General features: G+C 47.7%; 1 protein-coding gene across 2 annotated transcripts in view; it reads left to right on the top strand.

Annotated features, from left to right (window-relative positions):
* The window catches only part of HVCN1 (hydrogen voltage gated channel 1), a 32,549-nt gene that overhangs the window by 4,933 nt on the left and 17,162 nt on the right, over positions 1 to 10,454 (top strand). For both annotated transcript variants that reach the window (XM_023528215.1, XM_011355787.2), the window contains exon 3: positions 1,279 to 1,318. In XM_023528215.1, coding sequence (XP_023383983.1) covers positions 1,298 to 1,318 — 21 coding nt within the window. In that variant the 5' untranslated portion in view covers positions 1,279 to 1,297. The remainder of the gene's footprint in view (positions 1 to 1,278; positions 1,319 to 10,454) is intronic.

The raw sequence follows: 10,454 nt of genomic DNA, 5'->3' as shown, positions 1-10,454 counted from the left end.
GTAAGAGTAACCACTTCTGGGAAGAATGGGTAGAAAGGAAGCTTACTTGTCACAGTATATCTTTTTGTATTATTTAAATTTTTACTACATGTATATGTCACCTACATTAAAAATAATTTTGAAAAAGTAACACATAGTCATTGTAAAAGTTCAGACCTAAAAGCTAAGAGAGGAGAAATAACCACCCTACTCCCAAAATCACTCCCTTTTCCTCCAGTAGAAACCACTGTGAAGAGTCTGGCTATATCCTTGCAGACTTTTAAAAAATGCATTTGTAACCTTTTCACATAGATGGGATCATGCTCTACACGTTGTGATTTAATGAGATGGGGGGCCTTACTGTATTCACTTCCTTCCTCATCCACATATGAAGCTTTAATGGCACTGCTCTCTCACTGCTCAGATAGACCTTCACTGACTTAACAAGACCCCTGTTGGTGGATGTTTAGATTCTTCACTGCTTTCCAGAGCAATCTCAGCGCTGTAATCTATGGATTTTTTTAACTAGAGTGAAATTTATGTAACTTAAGACTAACTTTGGTAAAGTAAACAATTCAGTGGTGTTTAATGCATCGACAGTGTTATGCAGCCACCACCTCTGTCTAGTTCCAGAGCATGTTCATCACCCCAAAAAGAAACCCCCATACCCATTAAGCAGTGACTCCCCATTGCCTCTCCCCCCACCACCAACACCCCGCCCTTGGCAACCACCAATCTGCTTTCTGTCTACAGATTTGCATATTTTGGATAATACATATCAATAGAATTGTGTCATATGTGATATTTTGTTTTTGGCTTCTTTCACTTAGCATAATATTTTAGAGGTTTCATTGATATAGCACATGTCAGTACTTCATTTCTTCTTATTAATTAAAATTTTATTGAGGTCTCACTAATTGACATATAAGATTATATTAGTTTAAGGTGTATAACAATGACATTTGTATATATTACAAAAGTATTTCATTTATTTTTATGGCTGGATAACATTCCCTGTGTGACTATGACATCTTATTTTATCCATCTATATGGTAGTGGACACTTGGGTTGTTCCAACCATTTGAATTCTGGGTACATGTATTTGATTGACTGCCTGTTTCTAATTCTTTTGGGAATCCCCAAGATGTACATCCTTCTACATACACTTTGAGCTTTATTGTTTACTATTTTCAGACATGTAAGTTTTTTTAAAAAATTGTAAGAAAATGTTGCAAAACACATACTAAGGCAAACAATAGCAGTATGATAGATCTGGACAAATGTTTTCTCATTTTCCAGATCTGGAGTCAACAGGAAAATGGCCACCTGGAATGAAAAGGTAAGTGGACTCTGGGACCTCCCAGCCTTGAGAAGATAATTCTGTTTGGCGTTTCTAACAGGATAGAGGGGAAACACCTATGAGTTCCAATGGTTTTTAACCAGAGAGAGGCAAATGGAAACAGCTCACACTTTCCTTCATTTATAGTTCACTATTAAATCAGGCGAACCAAAAAAGCAAGCGGAAATGCTTGGTGCTAGTTGTACTGTGGTGAATTCCTACACCTCTGGCTAATTCCTACACCTAGAGAGGGACTAGGTCAGCCTACACAGCCATTCAGGAAAAGAATTTTGACACTGTTATCAGGAATCATGAAAATGTTTATGATCAAACTTGTTCATCTCACTTACAGGAAAGGAAATAACCAGTAAAAAGGAAAAAGCATAATTGACAGCACCATATTTTTTAGTGCATAAGACACCATTGAGTGTAGACGCACTGTTACTTTATGTACTATGAAGAAGAAAAAACAGTGCCGCCATTTACCGAGATAAAATGTGACACAGCGCTGAAACTAGTCAAATGTAAAACACATGCAGATTTCGGAAATGTTAAAATGATAAAATGTGATCTTAAAATTAATAAAAGTGCTAAAAATGAGGAACAGTCGGAAAATGCAATTGTGAGAGTATTGACTCTTTGGTAAGTTTCTTGGCCAAACGGTCTAAGTCTGATGTGTATAACTTAGTGGGAAAAACAGGATCCATAATTGTCTGCACTCTGATTATAACTGTAAAAGACATGGATTAGGCAGAGAGGTAGGCGGATGATGATAAGTTTGGTGTGTTGGGGTTATTATGAATTTATTTCCTTTTGTACATGTTTTTGCAATATCAATCCTGAAAGAATTTTACGTAGGGTGAAGTTCTGCTCATTGCAATAAATGACAGCAGGTAAAGCTGGGGAGGAGGTCCAGGTGAGTGTGAGGGGGAGTGTGGAGGGCACAGACCCAGCAGAGGAAGCAGAGGGTTGGAATGCAGAGCCAAGGATCTGCCTGGGGACTTCCTGGTGCAGGGAGCCTATGTCATCACAGAGAGGCCCATTTTGAGGGGCTGGTCCAGGGGCATTGGGGGGGACCTGGGGAAGACTGGGCCAGGACCACTTATAGCAAATAAGTCTGTTACTGATTCAAAGACCGAGTTCCTTTTAGAAATTTACCCTTAGGGAGTAAATTGTGTTTTTAAAACACTGTTTTAGTAGAATTGCTTTTAGGAGCTTTGTGATTGTTCAGCTCCCCAGCTGTTTGAGAGAAAAACAGCTGTGTCACAGGAGAAACCGGTGGGGGTTTTAGCCGTGGTTCAGACCTGATTTGCTGTAACCAGCTCTGCTGAGAGGGGCTGAGCGGGCTGGGGACACCTGCCCTCCTCAGAGCGCCCCTCTGCGCCTGCGCCTTCCTACCCTCGGAGCCTCAGCTTTCCTCTTCTGCAAAACGAGAGCAATAGCCTCTGATAGAGTCGTGAGGATGAAACAAAATTGAGCTCGGAAAGCACTTGGCTGGAGGCTCGACTGCAGCCAACCCTTCGGCACAGGGCTGTGGGCTCAATCATGAGGATAAGCTGGCTTTGCAGCCCATCAGCTGACCTGGTCCCCATCTCAGATGATTTTGTGTCACCAGCCGCGTCTGGGGAACCTAGGAGCCAGGAGTGCTTAGAAAGCCTCATAGCCCTTTGGCTCATTTCTCACGAGGCCTCTGGAGGCCCCGGGTTTATTTGTGGTGCTGGTTCTCGACCTGGGCCGCTCATGGGAGATCCTGACACCCCAGGCCACCCCCAGACCAACTGAATCAAACTCAGGGCCTAGGACCCAGGCATCGGGGTTCTTTAGAGTTTCTAGGTGGTTTCTGTGTGCAGCCAGGGTGACAGCCACTGTACAAGAAAGAGGGGTGCCCTGAACTCTGTTTATTCTAGCCTTTCCACTGCTGAAGCATCACTAAGACATTGGGGGACAAGGGGTGTCTTGATGACTCATTCACACTGGGGACAGGTTTTAATTTCTAGCTGGATAACTGCGTTTTTTTCTGTGCTTTCGTTTTCTTTCGATGCTTTTGTAAACAAAAGGAGGGGGCTCTGGGCCAGGCAGCCTGGGTAGGATTTTGAGCTCTGGCTGTGTGACCTGGGGCATGTTGCTTGGCCTCTCTGTTCCCGGTTTCCTCACCTGTAAATGGAGATTCAGGCCCCTACTTCATGGAGTTTCTGCAGTATGTTATAAAGGGGGCCTTGCACAGAGCTCAGAAGTGGCAGGTGCTCTACTTACAATCACTACCGTTTGCACTACTATAGATACCACTTCCCACATCATCTGCACCCAGCCTCATGGTCATTTTGGGTTGGCAGACTCTTATCAAGACAGGAGGGATTCTGACCCTGCAGATAAAGGAGACGCTGGAGTGCTTGGCTCTGGGGGGTACCTGGGCCGCCAGTTGGGCCCCTCAGCCCATAAGCAGCCCCCATACCCCAAGCTAGTCAGCCATCACCACGGTGGCTGGTTTTGTGAACCTCAAACTTCCTCCTCACCCTAGAGAAGGAAAAACTGTTACACTTATTTAAGGACTTCCCTGATTTTAAAAATAGGCATTCCTCAGAACACAAAGCCCCAGGGGCTAGGGTGGGGCGTGGCACTGGGGTCCCTGAGCTTATTGCTGGGAGTCTTCCAGCCAGGGATGCTGTCAACCCTCCAGGCATGCTTAGTGGGAAACTGCAGTCAGCCGGACACAGGATAGGGCACGAGAAGGAGCCCACCTGGTCTCTGTCCTGATGGGGGCGACAGACTCCAGCAGTGGCACACCCAGGTGGACCTGACTCCACGGGGGAGTAGTGTAGGGCCTCGAGTGACAGCGAGGGGGCGGGGCTGGGGTGGAGGGGCGGGGGAGGTAACTGCTCAGCTTCCTGCACCGGGGATACTTGAGGGAGATCTCATGAAGGGGGAAAGAAAAGAAGGTAAATGACAAGGTGGAAGAGGGGTGGGAATTTCAGGCAGAGAAAAGTGTGCAAAGGCCCTGTGGTTAAAGGAACCTGTCAAGTACAGGGGGCCGAGTGGAGACAGTCTGGCCAGAGCAGAGGGTGGCGAATGGTGAGGTCAGATAGGCAGAGGACACAGCATGCAGAATAGGCGTGGGCCTCTGCAAGGCACTTAGGTCTTTATTTTTAAGAGCGGCGGGAAGCCGAAGAAGAGCTTTAAGTAAGGGAGTGTGTCAGAGGTGCCCAAGATCACCCCCAGATTCAGTGATTCGCTAGGAAGGCACATAGGACTCAGCATGCAGTTTGACTCATGGCTAAGATTTATTACAGCAAAAGGACACAAATTAAAATCAGCAAAGGGAAAAGGTACATGAGGTGACATCCAGAGGAAGCCAGGCTCCAGCTTCCAGAGCCTTCTCCCAGTGGAGTCACACAGGACACACTTAATTCCTCCAGCGGTAGGTTGTGACAATGCGTGTGAAATGTTGGCAACTAGGAGAACTTGTTAGAGACTCAGTGCCCAAGGTTTTCACTGGGGGCTGGGCACACAGGCACCTTCTGCCCAGTGCTTATAAGAATTCCAGACTCATGGAAGGAGAGCAGGTGTTTACCATAAAACGCTTTGTTTATACAGACAGTATAAGCACAGCGAGCTGTTCTCCATCAGGGCACGGAGGGAACCCTCTCCAAATCCCAAGTTTCCGGGTACCAGCCAAGAGCCATGCAGGCCTTCCTAAGGACAGCAGCCTCAGGCTTTTTCTGCACGGGGAGTGACATGGTTATGTCTCAAGAAGTGCTGTCTAGCTGCCTCTGAGAATGCAAGAGTGACGAGGAGAGCAGCAAGGAGCTGGGATGTCTTCTTTGTGAGAGGATGAGGCAGGGCCAGGGTGGTGGCAGAGGATGGGAGAAGTAGACATCGATTCCAGGGTCGTTTAGATGCTAAAATGCACTGGGCTTAGTGACGAGTGGGCCGCGGGGGAGAGAGGGAAGGCAGGGATTGGAGGCCACTTCTGATCTTGCCTGGGTGTGTCTTAGGACCCCCTGAACCAGAAGACAAGAGACCCAGGTGCACGTCCATGAACTGTGCACTGACTAGTGGCGGTTGCCATGTTACAGAACCTCAGTTTCCCCATCTGCTAAGCAGGAGGAGATTGCATCTCAGAACCTTGATTCCACCTCTTACAATATCATTATTCTTTCTGCTTTAAAAATCCAGCTTTTCTGCTATATTTCCCCCTAATTAGCCGGTAGACTTGAATTCATATATTGACTTTACCACTTATGGTTTTTTTTTGTTTGTTTCTTTAAAAAAATTCTACATAAACAGATTCTCAGTATAAGAAATTAAAACAGCAAACTAGACTAGTATATATCAGGTTGAATCACATGAAATTGTCCATTTCTACCAGTTTTGACCTACAAAAACAGTAATTTTTTAGTCTTTTATTTCAGTAAAGTTTTCTTGAGTTATATCTTAAACTATTCTGTTCCTTTGGTTTCCCTATTCAGAGATTCCAGTTATGTATGTATTGGGTATGTATGCATATATATATTCATTCTCCTTCCTTCCCTTCCCCCAAATACTTCATTCACCCCTCAATTCTCTGCAGGATGGATCTGCCTCCAAAAATGACTATTTCTTGTGGTTAAACCCAATAGAAAAACATTTTGAAACTTTCTCGTCACCCTCCAAGTCCACTCCCTTCCCAGAGATAACCATTTGGTTTGGGTCGTTGATTTTTATCTGCTTTTAACCAAAGTGGAATTATACGGTATATTCCAGTCTGAAACAAGCCGGTTTTTACTTACCTGTAGATCAAGGACACCTTTCTATGCGAGTGCCTGTGGGTACACGGGCTGACTGCATTCTTACCTTCTACGTGTAGTATTCTGCATCGTGGGTCTGCCATCGTGTATTTAACGATGGACTCTGAGGTCATTTCCAGGTTTGGGCTGTTGTAGCAGGACTGCAGCGAGCATCCGTGTGCTCGTGTGAGTCACCTTGCCAGGTCACATGATTTGGGACACTTTAAATTTTGATAGAAACTGGTTTAAGGCTTATCCCCTTCTTCACTCCCATGCCTGGCACATTGGAGAGACTCATATTTTCAAAAGATGAAAGAAACTACCCGATTGCTCACCTAAAAAGGGCATACCCATTTACATGTCCTCCAGGTGGCCTACAGCAGTGTCTCCTTCCCTATACCTCTGTCCACCTGCCACACCGTGTAACTTTGGACAATTGGTCTCTCCTCCTGTGCCTCAGTTTTCCCTTCTGCAGAATGGAAAGACTGCCTACTTCTCAGGACTGTTATAAGCCTCAAGGGAGAGCCAGTGGGAGTGGGGGTGGCCTGTAAGCTGTGAGCAAAAAGCAGCAGCTGCTACCCAGATCAGCTATAGAAGAAGGCTTCATCCAGGTGGTTTTGTGACCTCAGAAAGAGCTCGCTTACTCCAGGGGATCATAAGCCGACTTGGGCACATGCCCTCTGTATTAATTTCCTGGAGCTGTCATGACAAATGACCACAAACTGGGAATCTTAAAACAACAGAAATGTATTCTCTCAGTCCTGGGGGCTAGGAGTCCAAAATCAAGGTGTCGGCAGGGTTGGCTCCTCCCGGAGTTCCCGAGGGAAGGTCTGTGCTTCCCTGTCTCCCAGCTTCGGGCGGTTGCCGACAGTCCTTGGTGTGCCTTGGCTTGTAGATGCGTCACTGCAGTCACCGTCTCCACCTCCTCAGGGGATTGTCTTCTGTGTGTCTTCTCCTCTTATAAGGACACCGGGTCGTTGGATTGGGCTCAGCCTAAATCCAGGATGATTTCATCTCAAGATCTTTAACTAATTCCATCTGCAAAGATCCCTATTCCAAGTAAGATCATGTTCTGAGGTTCCAGGTGGACATGAATTTTGGGACAGCCACAGTGCAACCCATTACACCCTCCTAGCGGGCAGCTGTCCAGTCAGCAGCTGCCTGGCTTCTTCTCGGCCATGAGTTCTAACGCGTGGGCTCCGAGTCACACGGCATAGGTGTCAGATCTCGGCTCTGTCATTTTTCCAAGTGCATGTCTGTGAACATGTCACCTCCCTCACCAAGACCCAAAATGATGACCTCAACCTCAGAGGGTTGTTAGGAATTTAAATGAAATAGCGCATTTAAAGAACTTAGTGGTGTGTTAATATAACAACTAATGTAATAATCAGTAACAATAGATATCACGGCTGTTGTGGCTTGTTAGCGTTTGGAAGTGGAGGTGTTGATTAATGACCACATCGGATCCCAAAAATAAGTTCTTGGGAGAGGGGGGAAATGGGGACTTAAGGGACATTGGGCCCTGGGAATTGGGAATTGGCTGAATTGGCTGACTTTCTTAAAAAGTGCCATTTTCTGTGATTGCCTGATGACCATGAAATAGGGACTTCCCCCTCCTACAGACGGCAGCCTCGGAGCCTGTAAAAATAGGCATTCGTGAGGCCAATTTTTTTCTTCATCTCTTCTAAGTCTGTTTTTCTCATTTTCCCCTCTTTCTCCCAGCTAGTAATTTTACCCGTCACGTGTTAAAGAGAAGTAGGCAATTCATTTCTCTTTGAGGGGGTCGCTCCTGCCGGTTTTCGTTAATTCAGTCATTAGCTATTCCTTGAGCCTCTCTCTGTGACCGAGGGAGGGAGAGTGTCCGCCCTCCCCGTTCAAAGTGCTCACTAGTAAGTGGCCCTCGCCCAGCGGGCGGCGGTTAAAGAAGGCCTCCCAGGGGAGATCAAATCTAGATGTCTGTGAAGCCTGAAAGAACGAGGGTGAGACAGGCAGAGGGGATTCCAGACAGTGGGGACAGCGTGCAAAGTCCTAGAAGCAAGAGAAAGTGCAGTTTGTTCTAGAACCGGGAGGCATTCTGTACGGTGGAGAATGGTGGAGGCAGGGAGGAGACGGGGGACCCCTCTGGCTTGGTCCTGAAGGCGGGGGTTGGGGAACTGGAGGTTATGAGGTGGTGGGGGGTAGGTGGCAGCAGGGACACAGCGAGGTTGGCACTGGAGAAAGGTGACGCTGGCCACTGCGGTGGGTGGGGAGAGAATGGGAGGCAGGAGGCCGAGTGAGGAGGCTGGTGTGGGCTTCCCAGGGGAAGGAAGGGGTCAGATGGAGAAGGAGGAGGAGCGTGAGCAGTGTGTGGGAGGTCACACTGACGAGCCCAAGGGAGAGAGGAGCCGAGGGTGGGCATTGGCTCTTGGCTTGGGCAGCAGGGTAGATGTGACACCCTGCCCTAGGGAATGAATGGAAGACGGTGGGTATGGTGGGGAACAGATAAGAAATGCGTTCAGTCTGCGTCACAGCACACCGGCGACCTGGCAGAATACCAGACATCCAGGTGGAGAGAGACCCTGATTTGAACATGAGCAGCACTGAGAACACAAGTGCGTTGAGACCACCAAAGGCGGGGAGTCACCCTGCACCGGGACAGGGTCAGGTCTAGGGGACTTCAGTTGGTGTGGGGACAGGGACAGCGTAAAGGACTCTGAGAAGGGCAGCCAGAGATAGAAAAATCAAGAGACGAGACTGCAGAAAAAGAACCGAGTCAGCTGTGTGAGAGGATGCAGTACCGTCACCGAGTGGGAACCACAGGGGTGGTCTTTGATATGGAAAGGTGACCCCAGAGAGAGTAGCATCAGGATAGAGTGGGTCAGCAAGGGTTAATGCAAGAGGGATAGAGATGGGGGCCTGTTCAGTGCCAGAGACTCTGCTGGTCTAGATGCTCGGGGTTGCAAGTGACAGAAACAACCCAACGTAGACTTAAGCCACATATTGGTTCATGTGATTGAAAAGTCTGGGGGTTGCAGAGGCCAGCTGCGGGCAGGGAAGCAGAGACGTGAGGTATCCACGGACAGAGGTGAAGTTGGAGGAGTGGAGATGAGAGTTTTTGTTGTTGAAGAATGGTGAGAATAGCCGTCACTTGTGGAGGAGCTGCTCCGGGCCAGGCACTGAGGTTGAACCCTGTGCGACTCGCCGAGTCAGTCCTGTTGTTTCTAGCAGGGCGGGTGGGATGTGAGGCTGCGAGGCCCACGTTTCCGTGATCAGCTATGTCTTTGCCCTTTTCTGGAACGTTTCTGCTTCTGGAATGAGAGGTTTTTGACTTAAAACCAGAGTTGTTTTCTGCTCTGCTGGGTGCCGTAAATATTTTCATCCCAAATTACTCAAACCTGCTTCTTGACTAGTCACAAGGTTTCAGAAAGAAAAATTTCCTCTCCTGTAAAATATAAATGTGGTTTTTGCAAAACACCCTGAGGCTCTCACCATACTGAGAACTAGAACAGGAGGTTTCCATCTGCCAATGAGGTATTTTAGGTTGAAATTATGGCCAGTAGCCACCTGGAGGCTTGGCACTAGGCCAGCCCGGGGACCCGGGCAATGGGGAAGGGTCTTACCTCAGATAAGCTGCAGCCCCTCGTGGGAGACAGGGTACTAGTGCCCTCAGCCAACAGGTGCTTGATGGGCTTCTGCTCTAGGTCAGGTGCCACATGTGACTCAGGGGACAAAGACCCTGCCTTCGTGGAGTTTAAATGCTGATGCAGAGAGATAAGTAATAAATAAACAGCTGCACCAAAATGTTTTCTAGTTAGAAATTGTGATGAGGCCTCTTTTAGGAAAAGTAGAGTATAAAGAGAGGTTATAAAATTGAGAAGGATACCAGATTTCGTTAACCAATGTCACCATAAAAAAAGAAAAAAGAAAAAAAAATTGAGATGGGGTCTGATTTAGATTTTAGGGGTCAAGGAGGGCCTCTCTGAGGAAGGGGCATTTCAGCCGAGGCTTCAAGCATGAGTGAGAGTGACCCAAGGCCAGAGCGGGGAGAGGAGCATTCCGGGTTAAGGGGAGAGGCTGTGTGAGGCTCAGAGGGGGGAGTGTGGCACACTTGGGGACAGAGGGCAGCCAGCACAGCTGGAGCATGGGGAGCAGGTCAGGTTGTGGGGAGGGAAATAAGGCCAAACCCCACCGGGCCACAGACATCCTGTGAAGGATCTCGAATGTTTATTCAAAGAGCAAAAGGCAGGGAAGGGGCATGATTAGATGCTGTGGTCAGAGGTGAGGGCTTATGAAACCCACTCAGGCTTCTGGGTACAGAATGTGCTAGAATTGGGTCAAAGGAGAGATCTGTAAGGAGGCCATCACAGTCTTCTGGGTGACAGGATGAAGGCTTG

Source organism: Pteropus vampyrus, unplaced genomic scaffold (genome assembly GCF_000151845.1).
Source record: "Pteropus vampyrus isolate Shadow unplaced genomic scaffold, Pvam_2.0 Scaffold23, whole genome shotgun sequence".
Classification (NCBI taxonomy): Eukaryota; Metazoa; Chordata; class Mammalia; order Chiroptera; family Pteropodidae; genus Pteropus; species Pteropus vampyrus.
The sequence above is the reverse complement of the archived record's forward strand: the minus strand, read 5'-3'. Positions and strand labels throughout refer to the sequence as shown.